Raw genomic sequence first — 22,950 nt, forward strand, 5'->3', positions numbered from 1 at the left:
GGAAAACTGAAACTCACCATATTGTCCACTAGCTGAGGACGGTGCCTTCGGACGGTTTTGACCGCCTGGAAGACGTCCACCTCGCCGTGCTGAATGACCTGCTCGATGCACGCGTTTGCCGCACAGTACACTCCGGCTCGGCTGCGGCCATCCCTGTGGGTAATGGAAAGAAAAAAAGAAAACCGGGAATGAATGAAAAGTAACCAAGAGAGTTATGAGGAGTCTATCGAAAAGTAGACATTCAAAACAGTAGGGAGAGATCTCACATTAGGGCCCATTCACAAATTTCATAACGCTAGAGGGGGTGGGTGGGTGTCCTAGCGATGCTACGGCCCATACAAAAATTGAATAACATTCATACAAAAAGCGTTACAAGGGGGTGGGTGGGTGCCCAAAATGGCCAATTTCAGCGTTATGAAATAAATGAATGAACCCTTACTGGACACTTAAGCCTCTAAATTCATATTTCAAAAAATATTGGTTTTATGTGATACTCTTACCCATTTATGATAAATATTATCGATTTTGTAGCGTACAAACATAAATTTGAAAATATAAATATGAATTTTGACATTACATTTTGATGATGTGTTCTAGTACCTAATTGGCCAATCATAAAAGGTGGCCCCCAATACCGGACACAATTTGGAAATTACTCGATGTCTCGAGTATACATAATCGAATGTTTTGTACGTCCAACTCAATATTTCTGAAATTATTGAGTATGTTATATGTAAATGTTTGCGATTACTTTTCGATACACTCCTTAGTGATGCAATGGTTGGTAACGAAAATGGTTCGCGGTGCTGAACGCAGGCAAAGCAATGCACCAATAATTAAAACTATTAGGACAAAGTATTGTCGAGGGTGGGGACCGAGGGTCAAGAGAGCGTTTGAATTGTTTTTTTCCAATAGCTTTTTATTGAATCGGTCAATCAATCCGATTGGCGATACGGTTCCCTGAGTGGATTGTTAAGAGTTAGGGTAAAGTGAGATAAAGCTTTCTGATAAGAACTTAGAGCTTGATTAGTTTTGTTTTCACATTTTTTTCAATTCCTTTGTCAGTAATAGACAAGACTATCATCGGAATTTGGTAAAATTAAAATGAGCTATTACAAACATTTTGTTAGCAATATATTACGTTTGCCATAGCAGTTCAAATTTTTTACAGGTGAAATGAATTCGCTTAATTATAAGGGAAAAAACGCTTTTTGATAAACTTAACCTAACTTTACCTAAATATTTATAGCAATTATCGTGGCAATTCAAGACTGCAACGGTTTTTGTTCAAAATTATTGAAAGCTTCATTCGACATTTGCTGCAATGTTTCAACATGTTATATTCCGATCATGGATCGTGAGTACGTTAAAATTTAATAAATGCCACAATCGCTGAAATGGTTGAATTTTACCCAATTAAACACTAAAGAACAGTATTCCATAAAATTCATAAAAACGAATCTGTATAAATGCTAACGAGAAAAGATTAACAACTGCATACAAAATCTGACCGCTTCAAACGAATAAAAAAGCCTTTCTCTGTCTATCATATCGATGGGCAATTATCGTCACTTGGAAATGAGTGGAATAATGCGGCGACAACAATCTGACGCGTTTTTATGCACCTTCCAGTGCGATGCAGTTCGGGCGAACGAATGAAGTGATGATGCATTGAAATGGTGATATAGTAAAAATAAGTGACACAAAAACATAAAAGTTGCCGCTATGGCTTCCGATCAAGTTGATCCATTTCAGTTGTGTGTGATGTGCTCAATAGCGCAAAATGTGTGAGTGAGGATTTACTGGAATATTTACGACGCATCGCGACGGTGATGATTGAGGCAGTTTTCTAGCAACAATTTAGCGGATAGCGTCCATGACATATTTCAAGTCTATTATTTTATGCCTTTGGAATTTTTGGAAACTGCTGTCACATTAAGTGGTTTATAGAATATTGCTGTAAAGTAAGAAAATTTGCATCGAATTTCAAAAAAAAAATACTTATAGCTAAATAGGCTCTCTAGTATATCGAACACTAAAACGATGAGGACGCATGGTGGCTTGTTGTCAATTTTAGGAGTATAACAAATCATAGTCAAGTTTTTGAAAGTTCATTTAAAAAGAACTCACAAGAACAACAAGTATTTCTCCCACGATTTCATCAGACAAACCGGTTATGAGTCTCTAACAATTTGTCTTGGAATTTATTCAAGCGCTCACTAAAGGATTCCTTCGAGTGCTTTTCCAAAAATTTCTCCATATGTTCCTTCAACGATGTTCACTGGAACTGATTGAACGAGTGATCTTCGTTTGTAGCGAACTCGCCACGTGTGAAAAGCCACATAAATAAAGATAAATGATAATGAATGAGTGATATTTGCATGTGTCCTTGGTGAGTTTTCTAAGAAATATACCTAATATTTATTGGGAATTTTTCCAATAGGAACCTATTAGAAGACTCCAGTAGCACTCACAGCAAATTGAATTGGATTTTCAATTATATTTTCCTGGATATTAAACACCTCTACGATATTTTAGAGGAATTGTTCAACGAATTTTCTCATAGATTTCATTGAAGATTTCTACATGCAAATCTTTTTTGAACTTTATACAATTTCCAAAAAATGATCTACAACAGTTTCTAGTTGTGTGCTCAGGCATTATTCTTGAATCGTTTTATGATTTCACAAGCAATTCAATTGGGATACCTTAAAAATCATTCCAGATTTTTCAGGAATTTTGTCATTAGCTATTTAGTTAGTGTCAAGGTTTGGACCTGGGGTCAATTCCTATCCCCGAGACAGTCATTTAGACATGACGTTAAGGTTATAGTAACGACTACCTTCAGAAGGAAAGTAAAAACATTGGTCCCGAGATGAACTAGGCTAGAGTTGAAAACCTCGTTTATAATAAAGAATAGCTGCAGAGAGAGTTAAACGATCACAAAAACGGAAGTACCCTGAAGAACTTCGAATAAATATTGGTAGAGATTCCTCCTGGAATTCAGTGGCATATTATACCAACAGTTCAGAGATTAAATCAAGTTCTACATATTAAAGTTTTTTTTTAAGTTTTCGTGTTTTTTTTTTTCTACAAATCTTCAAGAACTTCTCCAATTCGGATCGTGTCCGGTTCGTATAGTAACCGCACTATCGGTATCGATCATCCGTGTATATGTTCCATATTCATTTAACATTATAACTTTATCGTTTACCAAAACGAATCCTTTCCCATATCCAAACTCCCAGTGTTTTCTTGTGGAAGTGCAGAGGAGATTTAGCGTGACATAATTTGTGTACCATCTCCAACGTAAGATTTTGATCGATTGACGGTTCTGCAAGAGCCCCTTTGGGACATTTCCGTTTCATGTCCAAAACATACCGTGCGACGTCTCAATCTTCATAAATTCAAGAGACCTCGTTAATAAATGTAGAATAAACTCGGACAGACAGATTTGGTCACTCTAGAACATCTAGAACAGGTTCCATCGAGGAAATTTCCGTTTTATGTCCAACCGTATACCCACCGTGTGACATCGCAATCTTCATGAATTCTAGAAAACTCGCCAAAAAATGAAGAATAAACTCGGTACAAACAGATGTGGCCACTCCAGTGCTCCAGGCATAAGTTCTACGAGGGTCTCCCAGAAATCACATAGGGAGTCTCGAAATTATACAGGTAACTCTCTCTAGCTCGATATTCCGTATTTCGATATCGAGTTAAAGAACCATAGTTAAAGTTGGTTTTCATGGCTACCTCGATGGTCCCCTGGATCTCAGTTACACTGGCTTTGTGTTCTGTAACCTCCCTAAGTCGATGGTCCCTTCAATATCGAGTAAGGGAAAGTTGACTGTATAACCAATGATTTCAGTATATCCAGCATTTCAAAAGAAAATAACTTATATTAAAAGTTGAAAACAGAGCTTGAAAACAGTTCAATTGGTTTTGACAATCCTGTATATTTTTTTTGTTGAAAATAAAATATAAAATCGTTCGGATTACATGTGGGAACATTTTCGTCATGAATATTGATTGTCAATGTTTGATATAATCTCATCTCATCTCAATAAAACAACTGGTAAACATAAATTGTAAACCTCACCAGATACTCTGGGTGTGTACATCTGTTGATAATGAGCTCAATTTTTATTTATCGACATAGGGTAAAAGCACCGGTTTTGGCCAGCCTAAAAGAAAATGCCAATAAAAATCAAATGGGAAGCCGTATTTATACTACAAATATGTCAAATGTAAGCTTTCAATCCATGTTATATGTGTAAAATATCAAAACTGAGCTAAAACCATTTTTTCGCTTTGAAAATCCCGTTGGTCAATATAGGCCAACGGAACCAGTTTCGACCAGAGATTTTACTTCGGTTCCTAAATTCGCCTGCCCTGGCCAAATTAAGTGTATGGGAGTTAAAATTATAAGGAAAATGAATTGTTTTTCTTATGTTTTGCATCAATTTGGACGAGCAAATAAATGTAGCTCTATCATATGAATGTAATCTATTAAACACAAAAGGTTTCATGCTGATTGGCTATGTAAAACGGTATATAATTCAATATGGCTACAACTGGCGCATGGCCAAAACCGGTGCTTCTACCCTATTTTTTTATCATTTGGTCATAGATCGCAAATTTCCTAAATGGGGTCCTCGTAGAACCAGTGTTAGGTGCTCTGGAGATGCTAAAACATTTCATTCGTCGTTAATTGACACGTTTTTTCGAATGCTTATAGATTGATTCATCGCACATCACATTAGTTGAATCGTTAATTTCCCCAGAGAAGCCTTGGTGGTATTATCATGTTCTCACGAATTCACGAAGATTGATATGTCTTACGATATGTTTTGGACATAAAACGGAAATGTCCCCAAAGAGAAACCAGCCCAAGTAACCAAATAGCATTTTAATTCGCCCTGCGTGCTGATATAATGCCATTACATAGCTTACATGCCACGTATTAGCAGTATAATAGCCTTATAAGACCTAAAAGGCGAATTAGCGGGTTAGTGGTTACTTGGTTTATTCTGCATTTATTGACAAGCTCTCGAATTCATGAAAATTGAGGCGTCGCACAGTGGGACGAAATCTAAAAAAGTGGGACATGTGTGTTTGTGCTGAAACTATTCAGTTTAGCGTTTCGACATGTTATACAAAGTTCCATCATTTGTTGAGTACTTCATTTATCCATTGAAAAAAAAAAAATCACTTCTAGTGATATACACTAAGAAAAATAAATTAACTTTTTATTTATTGTCAAAATTAGAACTGTCTAAGAAAGTATTGTAGGCGACATCATTTCATGAAAGTTTGTAGAATACGGAAAAGCTCTATCTCTCACACTGACGAAGTAAGGGGGTAATAATGATGGGTAGCTCCTTAAAAATCGTATTTTCTCCATAAATTTTAAATTTGAATTTCTACATTTTTACAATGCTCAAGGTTCAATTAAACAAACTGCTATGGATCCCGAAAGATCCTGCAATTATTTGTGCATATATTATGGGTTGAGGAATAGCATGATGCTAAAATTAGCTGCTACTACTTTCAACTTTACAAGATATGCACACTTTAATTTAATGTGAAAAAATTCTTCAAAATGAAGAGCTAGCGCTTCGGTGTCTTTGGCAAAAATGTGTATTTTCACAGCACAGAAAAAATGTAGAAATACAAATTTAGAAGCTATGAAGAAAATATGGTTTTTAAGGGAGTACCCATCATTTATACCCCCTAACTTCATACGTTCTTGGACAGTTTTTAAATTTGACAATAAATAAAAAGTTAATTTATTTTTCTCAATGTATGTCACATCAAGTGATTTTTTTCAGTGTATAAATGAAATACTTAACAAATGATGAAACTTTATAGAACATGTCGAAACGCTAAACCAAATAGTTTCAGCAACAAAATATGTCCCACTTTTTTATTTTTTCCCACTGTGCATTGCATGGCATGTTTGGACATGAAACGAAAATGTCCCCAAAAGTGTCATTGCGGAACCAGCTACGGTTTTCCGGAACGGTCCACTAGTTTAAATTAGGTTTAAATGATGACAATCGATCATTATCTTACGTTTTACATAAACATTTCAGTGTTGTAACTGCAATAAATCAAAAAAAAGAACACATTTCTCAAATTCGTGACCCTAGTACAACCCGGAATATCTCTGTCATTGTTCCGAATTCAGCATTGTCCATTTATGACAAATAACTGGTACCTTTTAAAAATCAACTGAAGGTGGTCAAAAAAAAAAAAACGAATGGAAATTGATGAAATAGCAGCTATTTGAAAATGCTTTGTCGGAGGTCGGGGAAGTAAAGGTTAAAATGAATCTTTGAATGGTTCGTTACCAAAGGTGTCGACATATTTTGATGTCGATGAATCCAGTATAGTATCTGAATCCTTCCCACTAACAAAAACTTCTTTACGTGATAATCGTGAAGATGCAGAGGCATACTTGGTTTTCTCTCTAACATTCCTTCCCTTCCCCGATGACCATAAGGACGTGGCCGGCGTCGTTATTAACTTTCTAATATTTGGAATTCTTGAAATCATACACTGAAGATGTTAAGCTACTCCCGTCGTCCAAAAAACGATGGACGACATTTTTAAAGCATTCCATACACTAATACATTTATCAAATAAATTACTGGATTAAGTGCATGAGAATACCAAAAAAGTATTCACAATTTTTGAATAAAATTATTGTTTCTGCTCTATTTTTGACTACTTGACGTTTTAAATTTGAAAAATCTATTAGCATCATTATACAGTCGACTCTCCACTTCTCGATGTTCTACATCTCGATATCTCTCCCTATGTCGATGATTTCATAAGTCCCTTCAGTCTGCATACATTTTCAATCTCCATATCTCGATATTCTCCTAATGTCGATATCTCCATATATCGATGTGTTTCTATTGATTTTTCGTTCTCTATTTTCTCTCGGTATGTCGAAATGACCAATATCAAAGGTTACTAGACCAAAATTTTGGGATTCAAAACAAATTAGGAGCGCAAAATGACGTCTGTTTGTGTTACTTTACTTTCTTGGCAACAGAGTGTTTTTCAATCTAGTATTCATCAAACATTTGTTCTCTGTCTCGACCTCTCCTTATCTCGATGGTCCCTTCGGTATCGAGATATGGAGAGGCGACTGTACATGACAATTTGATAGAGTTATTGCTAGTTTGGAGAAAGCCAATATTGCACACAACTTCCTCTGTAAGCACAGTGATTTTTCTATTGGGTCATGCTCAATATAATTTCATTTGTTGCCCAAACTGGAATCGAAACACCACATCTCAAATATGTGCGCGTTATCGTTAGTCAAATTCGCTTGTCTTGTTCTTCTCATACCCGAGCAGAAGAAAATAACTACTGAATACCAAATTGAAATACCTACAACCTGAATGAGGTATGAATGAGCCCTGCATAAGAGGTAAAATACCTCAAAAAATACCTTCTGCATATTCTATTCTGTAATACCTAAATGATACTTGATGGATTTTCATATAAAAGTGTTTTTTTTTTTCAATAATTGTTGAATACCTCCAGCAGTCCTCAATACCTATCGAATACCAAAATAAAGTATTTTTAATTGTTTTAAATATTTTTTTCAAATACCATCAAAATACCAAAATGAGGTATTGACAACTGAACAATACCTAATTATGGTATGATACCAAAATATGGTATGCATAAGTTATTGCGAGTTATGCTTTCCTCCTCGGGTATACCCGTTACCAAGTTCTGCAGAATTCGTTCTCATTTGATTTCGAAGCACGGTTAATGCGAGCGAAGATGAACATTCCATCTGAATCGGTCAATGATCGGCATTGTTCGCTCTCCGTCTAATCAGAGCTGTAGCAGAAGATGATAAAGAGGTTTTCATGATGTGTTACAGACAGGAATGGGGATGCGACTCAAATCTTTTGCGGTGCTACACGCGCTGTTGCGAGATAGCACCCTAAATTCGAAGAAGATCGAAAAATCCACTTGAATTCATATAATATATATGTGAGAGTAGAGTGGCTCAAAAAATCGTTTTTGCTCCACACCGCTCATTCGATTCAAGATCAAATTCTGAGTGTCCTTCTAAAATTTGAGCTCATTCGGATGAAAATTGAGAGAAGCTCTTCAAAGTGTATACGGGAATTACTATGGGAAAAGCAAGCAAATCAATCAATCGGTCATAGCGTTTGCCCATGTGCTCTTAGAGATTAGAGCTACATTGATAATGTTAGTTACATTCATCAGCTACAACTTTGCCGAAGACCGTTTTCAAATCGGACGTTTTGATCAATTGTGATAGTCAAAACTCTTAAACACGATGAACTTAATTAATCATCACTTAATGTTTCTGACTTTACCAAATATATTAATATCTATAACTATAAGTTTTTGCAAAGCACTTGATAAGTCTGTCCACTTTCAAAGCATACTTTGCTGAAATTTTTCTAGAGTGAATTTTTGGGCTTTCATGAATGAGACTGAAAGAGTAGAGATTATGCTTTGCTTTGTCTCGCACAAAAACAAAAATGTCTCCTGCACCTTGCATTTAGTTTACTCGCAAACATGGGAGATGCACAATTAACTTCTGAGTGGTACGCATGTTTTTGGCACAGCACTGAGTTTGCGGCTTGGTTGCGGATAATGGTTGTTACAGAGAGCGATGAATGAGTCTAAATTTTCGCAGAACTTAATCTCTGGCCGTTATATAAATTCAACCGATGGAAAATCTGTAAAACAGCTTTGTTGCAATTTTCATAAATTTTATAAAAAGAAAACGATGGACATAACATAAATTTTATTCTAAGAATAACAAGAACTTTTTCAATGTTCTGTACTACAAGTGTAATAAATGAGTACACAAAAGATTTTCCGTGTTAGCGGAGTTTGTTTTTGTTTTTGCACTGATAGGGGAAAACGAACAAAAACATTCTCCGCTTGCACGAAGCTAACGTACTTTAATACACAGGTACCGTAAAACGGGGTAACTTTGATAGTTTTTTCGAAGAAAACTTGAATATTAGGGCATGCTGTTTCAAAGAATTATAATTTATATTTTTAAAACAAGTACTGGTATTCTAACTATTGATTGCAGTTGATAGATTGCCAAAAGATTTATTCTGAATGGATATATTTTTTTTCATATCATCAATCGAAAGTCGGTTTTCTGTTTTGGGGTTTCTTTGATAATGGAGTATAAATCGAACAAAATTGAATGGATTTCGGAACATTCATAGGGCGTTGCAAACCTGTAGGCGATTAACGCTATATGAAAATATCAGACTTAGATTACAAAAATGGTTTCAGTTTGTAAAAATGGTTTTCGCTAAGAGATTTGTGACCGAATTCATGTTCTACTATAACTAGGCTGTCAAGCATGAATGACGAACTCATTATGGTTTTATCAAATAGTGATCGTACAACAGATCGTTTGTAAACGTTGCAAAAATGCTAAAATCTTGTAAATTTTCAATATTTGCATATAAATCCTCAAATGCACTTGATTCCAACGAAAATAGCTGTGACATGAAGTGTCACACTAATACTCTTTACTTTTGCATTCGTTTTCCTTAAATAATTATCAGAAACTTCGTTATTTCGTATAATATGTTGTGGGTCTCTCACTATCAAAGTCACCCGCATTACGGTACGGTAATCCGGGGGCAAATTTATCACTATTTCACAACTTTTTGTCATGTTTTCTTTTGGAATTCAAAAATTGACAAATTTATTTCGGTAAAATCAGTATTTCATTGATGTCTATCGGTTTATGTAATCGATTTTTTATGAAATAAAATTCAACATTTAAAAAAAAAAAGTTTTTATTTCAAAAAATGAAAATGACACATTGGGGCGAAATTGATTACTATAAGTACAACTTTCGCAGTTTGCGGATGTTTTTGAGGGGTATTTTAATAAAAATGATTTTTTGCAATGACGAAATTGAATTTGCTGCCACCGAATGTCAGTAGATGAATGAGAATCAGTGTAGAAAAATTGATTGATAAACTGAATGCTCGCTACATGAGATTTGTGCATATATTGTCAATTCTATATTCACACCCAGAAGAAATCAACGACGACCGATCCTTCTGAGTATCGTATTTGTTGCATATTGAAATATGGCGACACTGGTACAGACATGTTCATTAGTGTGGGACAAAATTTAGATTCTCGCTCCAGTCCACTTTTTGGATTGCATTTATGTCCCATAACAACTGTGCAAAATTTCAGCTTGATCGGTGAAACTTAATTTAAAAAAAAAAAATTAATTTAACATTTTTATTTAATAAATTTTTCATAAAATCATGTCCCAGGCTAGTGTTCATACATATTTGCTTTTTAATTTTATGAATAACTGCTAAAAACTGCTAAAAAATTTAAGGGTGAAAAAGTTGTTGCAAGTTACCCCACATGGGTCAAAAAGGTTTTTGATTGTCTGTGTTAAGTTACTGAAACATTTATCAGGTCACTTTGTATACTAATCAATTTCACTATGAGTGAAGAAGCTGAACTTCGTATGTTTACCGTTTAGGCGGAACGGAGAATGATTTGTATGCGTGTCATATACGATAAAAAAGTGAAACACGTATTTGTTTTCCAGTATCTATCCGTTACGTATCTAAATTCCATTTCATTTATTTAGTTAACATCTACACAGATAGCACTGAATCAACAATTTCACGCCACAATACTCGGTTCGTGGCCGCATCTCTCCATCCTCGGTTCTGCCCCACGCTCGCCAAATCGATACGCACTTGATCCGCCCACCTAGCTCGCTGCGCTCCCCGCCTTCTTGTACCAACCGGATCCGAGGCGAACACCATCTTTGCAGGGTTACTGTCCGGCATTCTTGCAACATGCCCTGCCCATCGTATCCTTCCAGCTTTGGCCACCTTCTGGATACTGGGTTCGCCGTAGAGTTGGGCGAGCTCGTGGTTCATCCTTCGCCGCCACACACCGTTCTCCTGCACACCGCCGAAGATCGTCCTAAGCACCCGACGTTCGAAGACTCCAAGTGCTTGCAGGTCCTCCTCGAGCATCGTCCACGTTTCATGCCCGTAGAGGACTACCGGCCTTATGAGCGTTTTGTACATGGTACATTTGGTGCGGGCGTGAATCTTTTTCGACCGCAGCTTCTTCTGGAGGCTATAGTAGGCCCGACTTCCACTGATGATGCGCCTCCGTATTTCACGGCTAACGTTATTGTCAGCCGTCAGCAAGGATCCAAGGTAGACGAACTCGTCGACCACCTCGAAAGTATCCCCGTCTATCGTAACACTGCTACCTAGGCGAGCCCTGTCGCGCTCGGCCCCACCAGCTAGCATGTACTTTGTCTTGGCCGCATTCACCACCAGTCCAACTTTTGCTGCCTCGCGTTTCAGGCGGGTGTACAGGTCTGCCACCTTTTCAAATGTTCGGCCGACGATGTCCATATCATCCGCGAAGCAAACAAATTGACTGGATCTCGTAAAAATCGTACCCCGGCTGTTAAGCCCGGCTCTCCGCATAACACCTTCTAGCGCAATGTTGAACAACAGGCACGAAAGTCCATCACCTTGTCGTAGTCCCCGGTGGGATCCAAACGAACTGGAGTGTTCGCCTGAAACCTTCACACAATTTTGCACACCTTCCATCGTCGCTCTTATCAGTCTCGTGAGCTTCCCGGGAAAGCTGTTTTCGTCCATGATTTTCCATAGCTCTACGCGGTCGATACTGTCGTATGCCGCCTTGAAATCGATGAAAAGGTGATGCGTTGGGACCTGGTATTCACGGCATTTTTGGAGGATTTGCCGTACAGTAAAGATCTGGTCCGTTGTCGATCGGCCGTCAACGAAGCCGGCTTGATAACTTCCCACGAACTCGTTTACTACAGGTGACAGACGACGGAAGATGATCTGGGATAATACTTTGTAGGCCGCATTTAGAATGGTGATCGCTCGAAAGTTCTCACAATCTAACTTGTCGCCTTTCTTGTAGATGGGACATATTACCCCTTCCTTCCACTCCTCCGGTAGCTGTTCTGTTTCCCAGATTGTGCCTATCAGCTGATGCAGACAAATGGCCAGCCTCTCCGGACCCATCTTTATGAGTTCAGCTCCGATACCATCCTTACCAGCAGCTTTATTGTTCTTGAGCTGGTGAATGGCATCCTTAACCTCCCTCAAAGTGGGGGCTGGTTGGTTTCCATCTTCCGCAGTACCGACGAAGGCATTTCTTCCGTTGTCCCGTCCTTCATTGCCTGTGCTCTCAGCGCCATTCAGGTGCTCGTCGAAGTGCTGCTTCCACCTTTCGATCACCTCACGCTCGTCCGTCAGAATGCTCCCATCCTTATCCTTGCACATCTCGGCTCGCGGCACGAAGCCGTTGCGGGATGCGTTGAGCTTCTGATAGAACTTACGCGTTTCTTGAGACCGGCACAGCTGCTCCATCTCCTCGCACTCCGTCTCCTCCAGGCGGCGTTTTTTCTCCCGAAAGAGGCGGGTCTGCTGTTGCCGTTTCCGTTTATAGCGTTCCACGTTCTGCCGGGTCCCTTGCTGCAGCATGACCGCCCGCGCTGCATTCTTCTCCTTCAAAACCTCCTGGCACTCCTCGTCGAACCAATCGTTCCGTCGACTCCGTCCCACGTACCCGACGTTGCTCTCAGCTGCATCGTTGATGGCTGCTTTTACTGTTCTCCAGCAGTCCTCAAGAGGGGCTTCGTCCAGCTCACCCTCTTCCGGTAATGCAGCCTCGAGGTGCTGCGCGTATGCCGCTGCGACATCCGGTTGCTTGAGCCGCTCTAGGTCATACCGGGGCGGCCGTCGGTACCGTACGTTGTTAACGACGGAGAGTTTTGGGCGCAGTTTGACCATCACCAGATAGTGGTCGGAGTCGATGTTAGCGCCACGATAGGTCCTGACGTCGATAATGTCGGAGAAGTGCCGACCATCAATCAGAACGTGGTCGATTTGCGATTCTGTCTGCTGTGGTGATCTCCAGGTGTATCGGTATGGAAGGCTGTGCTGGAAGTAGGTGCTACGAATGGCCATATTCTTGGAGGCGGCGAAATCAATTAGTCGTAGGCCGTTTTCGTTCGTCAGCCGGTGGGCGCTGAACTTTCCAATCGTCGGTCTGAATTCCTCCTCCTGGCGTTTAGATCTCCTATGATGATTTTGACGTCGTGGCTTGGGCAGCTGTCGTACTCGCGTTCGAGCTGCGCGTAAAAAGCGTCTTTATCATCATCAGTGCTTCCGGAGTGAGGGCTGTGCACGTTTATTATACTGAAGTTGAAGAACCGGCCTTTGATCCTCAACTTGCACATTCTCTCATTGATCGGCCACCACCCGATCACGCGCCTCTGCATATCACCCATCACTATAAAGGCTGTTCCCAGCTCGTGTGTGTTGCCGCAGCTCTGGTAGATGGTATGGTTACCTCTAAACGTTCGCACCATTGATCCCTTCCAACACACTTCCTGCAACGCTACGATGCCGAATCCGCGGTCCTTCATCACGTCGGCGAGTATGCGTGTGCTCCCGATGAAGTTGAGAGATTTACAGTTCCACGTACCGAGCTTCCAATCGCTAGTCCCTTTACGTCGCTGTGGTCTTCGCCGATTGTCCCGGTTCGTATTCTCTCGTTGATTATTCGTTGCTTGATGTTTTTTACGGCTGGCTTGCAGGGCCTGACACCAACCCCCTTGATTTCCGGAGGACCATTCCCCCTAAATGTTCGGAGGACCATAGTGCACAGTTTAGCTTAGAGTCCTTCTCTGGCACTCGGACGATGATCAGCCGCCCCTGACATGGGGAACAGACGCTGTTGTGAGCCGCTCCTAACATGGAGTACAGACGCTCAAGGTTTGCAGAAGCAAAAGCAAAAGCAAACCCCCCCTTCCCTGTCAGCATACGACCAAAGTTCCCACCGGGGGTTGGTTACCCGATCTTCCCTAAGGTTACTCGTACCCCGGCCAGTACCGCGAGGAGGTAGGGATAGGAGTTGCTGGGCAAGAGGCTAAGGACCGCACAGAGGGGTCTATTTTATTCCTTCAGGTACGCGAGGTACCAATGGTACGCCATGCCCAGCCATTTACCAACCGTATCTAAATTCCATAACTGAATTAATAAATCGCAATGAATGTACTTAACATTCTGAGAAACATAAATTTGGAATCTTATCGATGTGTTGCTAGTTTCCCTGCTTTTGCTAGTTACCCCGCAAGTTTTGCAAGTTACGATGAATTTTAAACTGAAATTTTTACTTACGGTGACACTACGCACACTGGTCCGTAGTCAGTTTTCTGCCTCCACCTTTCGACCATGTTCATCAGCTCCACTAACGAGTTCGTAGACGTAGGCACCTGTGAACAATGAAGAACAAAGACTTAAAAACTAACCTCGTAGAACCGCTCCAATAACCCTACCTTGTGACCCATGGGCCAACATATCAGCTGGAAGAGCTGCACCGTTCTGGGAGGAGCCTTCACTCCGGCCATCAGTTCCGTCAGCGAGATCACCTTCTTATTGATGCGGAAGATCCACGATTTGATGTTGGCGTAGTGATTGTGCGAGATGTGGTCGATTGTGAACACCGGGCCGTACTTCTTCGAGTGACGACCCTCGGGCCAACAGGAAGGATATTGTTGCTGTTTTTCGAAAGGGAATTTTGAGAATTGATCTGGGCTTGAGATATGGAAATTTTGAACGTACCGAATTTGGAGGTGGTTGACATAGGACGACGATTGCGGAGCACTCGTGATCGTAAACTAGGGACCAGAATTCTCCGCAGGTTTTCTGTAAGGGCCACTCGGTAACTATATACTCTCTAGGCTTAGTGTAGCCCTGCGAATGAAAACAAGGGCATCGTGACATGACAGTATTTAAAGCAGTTTTAATTAAAGAACCTTCTGCTACTCTCCTCCCCCCTCTGAAGGGAAATGATTCGAGCGCGAAACATTCCCGTACTTACATCTACAAATACAGCGTTAATGTAGTCGGTAAATGAGTTTCCCTGAAACGAGGTAAGGTAAGGACGGAAGTTGTCAGCTGTTGAGAAGAGAAAGAGAAACAGGGAAAAAGATGCCGTTAACAACACTCGCATATAATTTAATTAAAGTTTGGACCGTCGCCCTGATACGCTATAGTTTGTAGCGAAGTGTGGAATTGTACTGTTTCAATGATGATGCTGACACGGCAAATACAGCTTCAGTGGGCTTTATAGGAAATGTTAATGGCCCTTTTTTGAATTAACATTTCACTATCAGTTCATTAACTTCGTTGACCTCAAGTCTTTTACATTTTTACTCCGCAGAGGCGTATTCAGGCGTAATCTACACGCATAACCCGTGACCTTTCTGGCGTTAATGAAAAAGTTTATATCCAATCTAGCTCAATCAAGTTTCGAGATCAACGAAGTTTGCAACTAGTTTGAAAGTTTTTGAAACGTCGCTAGTTATACTTGTAGAACTGTTGACCAGTAATCCAAATAGTTCTTGGGTAACCTTAAACAATCGCTCGAGGTTTTGGTAGAATATAATTGAACAAGCCCGTATAGGTATCATTTTTGTTTATAATCCTCCGAAAGATCACAAATTACGCTTGTAGATTTGAAGGCCTATACTCAAAGAAGTTCTTGTATAACCTTAAAAAGTCGCTTTGTCAAACATGTTTTGTTTGTAGTGTACTTGATATTAATTTACCAAATTAATACCGAGCATTACATTAAAAAAAGGTTCAGGTGTACTTACGTGGCACACAGAGCACATCGCGGTTCTTCTCCCGGTTGTCTCCGCGATGTCCACCGGCGCAGTCCCCGATGGTGAACCGGGGCGTCTGTTTGCAGATTTGAGCGTACTCCCTCTGGTAGGAGTTCATCTTCGTAACGTTATCCTTAAGGCTTTTCTCCTTGAGCCGCTGTGACAGCTCCTTCACCGGAAACCACGAGTTGCCACAAATCACAAACTCCTCCAGCGTGTCGTATACGAACTTGTATTGGTCCTGTGGAGCACGAGGAAAGTTGTCGTTTAAAACAAGACAACCTTGAAGAGCGGAATCTTCTCGCGCAAACTTACCACATTTTCGATAAGGCCTTTCCGCGACTGTCGCAACTTTTTCAGATAACCAAACACGTGGAACGAGTCTTCTTCCTCGGCCAGTTCCATGTTGGCATCGATTGCCAGGTACACTCCGGACCGTCCTCCTCCGTCGCTGCGAATGCGAAGCGAAATATACATTTAACCATATGTCCAGTAGGGTGAGACTTATTTTTCGAAAATTCCACAAACCAAACTGAAGGGTTCTAACTGAAACCACGTTCAATCAAAGGGCTGAGAGACTATAATTATCGTCGAAAATAAGAATAAAACTAGTACAAAAGTGAATGGGTTTGAAATAGGATTATTCTATATGGTACTCAATCTTCGATCTATAATTTCTCCATGTTTATGTTACGCTAGATTTAATATATGCGATTTGAATTAAGAACTGCACACGTATTTCTAGTTTTGAGAACTTCTGAAAAAACACTAATGCCCAGCCTCTGTGGGAGCACCAGATGCTTCGAGCGAAGAAACTCACTTGCAATGCACCAGCATCGGGCCAACCTGGCTGTTTGCCTTGATGATTGTCCCCACGACGGAGCGGACCCTCCGTCGGAACTCGAGGATCGCGTTGGAGAAGGGGCAGGTGTGTGAGTGCCATTCGGTGTAGTGGAACTGCAGCAGGAAGCGCTCTTCCGTCACCACCTGGAACGAGTTGCCGTGTCAGACACGGGACAGACATACATATAAGAAGAACGGAAAGTTAGCATAGGGTTACATGGTAGGTACGGTATTGGACAATGCATTTGAATCTATTTTGATTTTCCATACGAAATCCAAGTTATTTCTGAAGAAATGTAAACATTTTATTCAAATCGGTCCATAGTTAACAGAAATATGATACTCTAAACTTGATCATTTTATATCGAAAATCGAAAAAGTTGCGAATATATTGTCCAATACCGTTGGTATGTATGTAGCCAGGTTGTGTGGGTTATTGTTGTTGGATAGGTACTAAGCACGGGGAATTAAGGTTGGCTTATTTTAGGTTGGAAGATGAAGTGGGATGGGTAGCTGAAAGGTAGACTTTTGCACGTCAGATAACGTTGGTGTACAGGAACGAACTACGTGCTCTGGCTAATGAGGTAAGAAATTTGTTGTAGTGAAATGGATGAGTAGCGAGACAACCTTGTTTCATGTCAAGGTTTGGTGACATGGCTGACAGAAACTTTGTGCAGATCTATGAAATGCAAAAATATTTCAATATGAGCTTTTACTGTAAATATATCAATATAGATTGATCATGATGAATCTATGACATTTGGTCGAATGACATTTAATCGTTGGGCAAATTCGTCTATAACATCGATTTGAACTGCCGAATCGATTCATCGATTCAATCGAATCCTTTGAATCTATGTATTTGAGTCGATTCGAATCGAATTCGAATTGAAATTTCTGAAGTTTGAAATGAGACCAAACACATTTGAATTAAATTTCAAAATCCATAAATTAAAACAGTTTTGAAATTCAATAGAACAGATTTACTACATCAAGGCTAGTTCAAAATTTGATTTCTGTTTCATCAGCTTGTTAAGACATATACACCAAGTTTAACAAAATAAATCGAATCAAAAGTCGATTCACGCGATTTGAAATACCCATAACATCGATTCAAAAAATCGGAATAAAAACATCGATTTTTGGAACATCGATTCAAAATAGGCCAACTCTAGTCGAATGACGTTTAGTTGAATGTACATTTGGTCGAAAGAATTTAATTGCTTTAAGAAGCAAATAACATTTGATCGCAAGGACATTTGGTAAAAAAAATAGTCAAATAGGGATTGTCCAGACTATCGTACATAGTGATTTATTGATGTTAATACACAGTGATAGGGTACCGTAAAACGGGGTAACTTTGATAGTTTTTTTTTCGAAGAAAACTAGAATATTTATGCATGCTTTTTCAAAGAATTATAATATATATATTTTTAAAACAAATACTGGTATCCTAACTATCGATTTCAGTTGATATATTGCCAAAAGATTTAATCTGAATGGATATATAAATTTCATATAATCGAAAGACGGTTTTCTGTTTTGGGGTAACTTTGATAGCGGAGTATAAATCGAACAAAATTGAATGAATTACGGAACATTTATAAAGCGTTGCATACCGCTAGGCGTTTAACGCTATATGGGAATTTCTGACTTAGATTACAAAAATGGTCCCAGTTTGTACAAATGGTTTTCGCTAAGAGATTTGAGACCGAATTCATGTTCTACTATAACTAGGCTGTCAAGGATAAGTGACGAACTTATCATGACTTCATCAAATAGTGTTCGTAGAATAGATTGTTTGTGTGCTAAAATCTTGTAAATTTTTAATATTTGCATATAAATACTCAAATGTACTTGATTCCAACGAAAATAGCTTTGACATGAAGTGCCATTCTAATACTCTTTATTTTTGCATTCGTTTTTCTTAACTGATTAACAGAACCTTTGTTATTTCGTTTAGTATGTTGTGGGTCTCGCACTATCAAAGTTACCCGCATTATCAAAGTTACCCCGTTTTACGGTAATTTAAAAGGGGAATGTATATATGGTATGTGTTGTTACTGGAGGTTGCATATGCTAGAACAACATGATATAGTGCAAGACATCTGCTTTTGTGTACTGGTGAAATTTCTTGAATAAACTTAAAGCCTCTTATATATGACGAACGATATATTGGGATTATAGTTGATTACATAGATACCCCCACAAAATCGACTAATCCTTAATTTAATTGCGTTGTTGACGTTACTTGTGGTTTCCTTTTTTATTCAAGCTTATTCTGCGAGTCGGAAGAAGCTGATCTCAAATGGAAACAAGTCGGAAGAAGAGAACGATATATTTTGAAAGAATAATAAATTGAATAATGTCTAATGTTTCAATACGTGAGCAACTAAAAGATTTAGAGCAGTGCTTTCCAACATTTTTGAAGCCGCGAACCCCGTAAAAGTTCTAGAAACATTTCGCGGACCCCTGACAACTTATATGCTTGGAATCAATGCTCAGGTGGGATTTGAAACCACAACTCAACATGCTAAATGAGTGCCTTACCAACTAAGCTATCCAGTGGCTCAGTAGCTTGAAGTAGCTTGAGTACCATCCATTATGGTCATAAAAATAGTCGAAAATTTTAGAATGAGTCTTTTGGCATGCACATTAAAATTTATGTATGTTATCCACTACAAATAATGCAAGAATTTTCTTATGATCATCTGGAAAAGTCCACTAAGAATCAGACCGAAATCCAACATAAAATCTTGTAGGTTGAACACTTTGAAATATTTTTACAAAATGCCAGCAGATTACCAAAAGAATCGTAAACTTATCACCAGATCGAATCTTTTCACCAGAAATTCACAATATTATAAGGTATCCATAAAAAATTCTCCACGTGAAAGCTGCTATAAATATTTTGAGAAGTTCGCTAAAGACTTCTCAAGAATCAATCATCGAACGTTAAAAAAGTACTAGTAACTCTTAAAAAACCTTGTCAAACATCCGTTCATAATATTTGCTGAAATCTACCAAGGATCACTTCTACAGATATTAGTTGAACATCTCTTCGATTCGAAAAGCTGACAACGAAGTTTCCTGAAGAAATTTGACTACAGTCAAGTCGAACATATGCTAGGAATTGGTTTATAATCTCCTTGAGGAACGCCCCTAATTGCACATTGATGTTGGACCTGGTAAAATACTTGAACAACGCCTGAGAGATAAACTTACTTAGTTTGTTATCTTTGATAGACAGAATTTCATTGAAAGTGTTGTATCAGCATTTCGCTAATGAAAAAGCAACATTTTAAAAGTGCATGCTAATAATTAACAATATCTGCAAATCGGTAATGATACTCTTTTGCAAAACAAGCGAATCACTAAATTTCTCATATTCTGTCGGCAAACCCAAGAAACTAGACACATATTCATAACGGCATCGTGGACCCCCTAAATAATCTTCAAGGAGTCCGCGGACCACTGCTTGAGACACTCTGATTTAGAGGGATTTTTTTTCTTACGAATAATGTCCATTCGACCAAATATCATTCGAACAAATGTTCTAGCGCCGATCATGATGCATCTTTAAATACACACTTCGGTTGAAGTGATATTGTTATTATTTAAGATCGAAATTCGTGTCTTTTAAATTGTTATTTTTTAAAGAAAATTAAGTGAAGATTTGAGTAAGCAGGGGACAAGCGACCTCAGTAGTGCCCTTTCACGTGATTATTCTGAATTGATTGCCCGAAACGTAACACTACGAAGGACATCAACTCTTCTCTTTCACGACCGGTTGGTTTGTTTATAAAACTCTCTTTTATGGGGTTTTCGGTCAAACGTAATGAAAGCGGAATAGAATAGAATATTCAACTATCAACATTTCGACTCGTAATTGGAGCCTTCCTCAGGAAGGTCTAGAATTTTTGTTGTTCAATAATTTTTGTTTCTTTAAGAATTCTGTACGATTATATTCCAGGAATAATTCCTAAATTTCTTCATGCAAAGAATTTATTTTTGCAGTACCTTAATCTTGCCCTGGATTACAATTTTTTGTTTGATTATTTGTTAAACAAGTGACAGTTTTTTGTTAAATTAACCATGTGAATTAAGATAATAATTTCGACAAAACCAGCAATTCATTGATCTCTATCAGCGTACGTAATTGATTTTCTATGAAATCACATAAAATAACAAAATATCACAAAACTAGCTTAGATATTAAAAATTGAAAACGGTCCGCTGGGGTGAATTTGATCATCATTTAATCAAACATGATGAGGGAAAAAAAATATCTACTAAAATTAGGTCCCCTGATTCAGACTAACTCAAAATTTATACAACTCGTATGTTTGACCATTTCTCGCGTTCAGTATCATAAGGGCGTAACTGCAGTGATCGATTTCAATTCATCGATTTTCTCTTTAGCTTATGACTTGGCTGAGTGGCTGTTTTCCACAGTTATTTTGATTCATCATCCTTCATCGTACTGCGCCTTAAAATGTTATGAAAATCTATTGAATTTCGTGTAATAATGCAAAGAGAAAATCGACGAGAAATCGATCACTGCAGATACGCCTGTATGACACTCAACGCGAGATTTAATTCGAAAGTTAAGTTTTAGAAACCAGCATGATAAGCCTAAATTTACTCAATTTCCCCTGAAATAAGCACGTTTACCGGTAATTCCGATAATAAACGGTTTTATGATTGAAAAACTATGCTTGTTAAAAGGTGTGTTTTCGAAAAGCGAGTTAAGTTTTTTATACTTAACAACATACTTAACAAACGTTTGTGTGTATACGTTTGCATATAAGTTGAATGTAAGTTTAGCACCAGTGGATTTTTTAGTACTGACTTTTCCAACAGTGCTGATCACACCTAAAAAAATTGTGAATATTTCTGTGCAAAACTAACTTTAAAAATATTAAAATCAAAACAAAAAAATATATCATCAAAAAAGCTTGCAAATAACGACATTTTAAACTATTTAAAAATTTAATATAATGTCTATTATATAATTTTTATTAAGTAGTGATTCTTTCGCTTGGTTCCTCATGCAGAACAATTTCAGTTTCTGTGACCCAATGTCATCCCCTAGATGGGATAACACAAGGTCAATTTTCATACAGTCGAATTAAAAACAATAGACCAAATTAAAATATTCTTTCAACATTTGTAAATATATTTGTAACGTATCCGCGTGTTTAAAATAATATTTGGAATCAAATTACAGGAGTTTTCCAACAATATACATTGCTTTCAAGAGGAAAAAAGTGCATCAGAATTCATTTAAGGCGGTAGCGGTCAAAGCCAATCTGCGAGATATTGACGAGGCTATTTTACTTAACAAATCACTTGGGAAAATACAAGGTACGTCTGAGAGACACATGAAATAATGCTACGGTGCAAGCAATTAAATGCATCTCACACAAATTTGAAAAAATTGAAAGTTTTAGTAATTAGCCATGTTTATTTCTAATGCATTATGTAATTTGGAGAATTCTTCAGTGTTTTCTATTCTATTCTATCTTTATTAACGAGATTTTTAGCCCTGGGCTAGTTCATCTCGGGACCAACGGCTTTACTTCCCTTCCGAAGGAAGACGTCACTGAAATTTTTTTTTTTTTAGTGACTATCTCGGGGATGGGATTCGATCCCAGGTCCTCGGCGTGAGAGGCGTGTGTTCTAACCACTACACCAGGTCCGTCCCCTATTTCAATGTTTTCTATTGGAATTAGTATAACAACTTGACGTTCGATCGGCATTATTAGTGACATAAGTCTTCTTATATTTCATTTGTTTCTTCTTTTGATTAAATCATTCTGTTGTGACTATAAATAATACAAGCATACAAACTATAAACGTTAAATTCATAATAAATCCAGAAAATACAAAAATAAATAAATTTTCAATTGAAAAATCGGTAAATAAATTGCGTAAAAAACAATCTGCTTTGGTGTTCTTTCTGGCTACCATACTGATTAATATCCCAGTATATTTTGCTATTCTTCATTTCATACAATTTTGTATCTCCATATCTACAACATTGTTCAACTGTGCCTTTCACAAGTCCTTTTTTTCTGCACTAATGACAAGTATTTTTGTTTATCTCGGATTCTATGGAGGACATGAGAATGTTAAGAATTGAACGGAACATTAACACAAAAAATTGGTTTTATTGGAAAAGTATGCCAAGAAGAATCTGTTCATCACCATTACGATAAATACGAATAAAAATCTTTTTTTTTTCAAATTTTAAATTAACTCAATAATATTATATATAAAATATATAAAATTGACCCTTTCAGAGCCACTCATGGCTGCACCACCGCTCCATTATCCGAAAGGCTTTGGGG

At 38.4% G+C, this 22,950-nt stretch overlaps 1 protein-coding gene across 3 annotated transcripts in view; it reads right to left on the minus strand.

Moving 5' to 3' along the window:
* Positions 1 to 22,950, minus strand: part of LOC5563856 (receptor-type tyrosine-protein phosphatase kappa) — a 516,995-nt gene that overhangs the window by 349 nt on the left and 493,696 nt on the right. For all 3 annotated transcript variants that reach the window (XM_021846357.1, XM_021846358.1, XM_021846356.1), the window contains 8 exons: positions 16,575 to 16,741; positions 16,070 to 16,205; positions 15,746 to 15,995; positions 14,968 to 15,044; positions 14,709 to 14,840; positions 14,423 to 14,644; positions 14,265 to 14,359; positions 18 to 153 (listed from right to left, as the gene is read on the minus strand). In XM_021846357.1, coding sequence (XP_021702049.1) covers positions 18 to 153; positions 14,265 to 14,359; positions 14,423 to 14,644; positions 14,709 to 14,840; positions 14,968 to 15,044; positions 15,746 to 15,995; positions 16,070 to 16,205; positions 16,575 to 16,741 — 1,215 coding nt within the window. The remainder of the gene's footprint in view (positions 1 to 17; positions 154 to 14,264; positions 14,360 to 14,422; positions 14,645 to 14,708; positions 14,841 to 14,967; positions 15,045 to 15,745; positions 15,996 to 16,069; positions 16,206 to 16,574; positions 16,742 to 22,950) is intronic.

The sequence above is a fragment of the Aedes aegypti genome, chromosome 2, assembly GCF_002204515.2.
Source record: "Aedes aegypti strain LVP_AGWG chromosome 2, AaegL5.0 Primary Assembly, whole genome shotgun sequence".
Taxonomy (NCBI): Eukaryota; Metazoa; Arthropoda; class Insecta; order Diptera; family Culicidae; genus Aedes; species Aedes aegypti.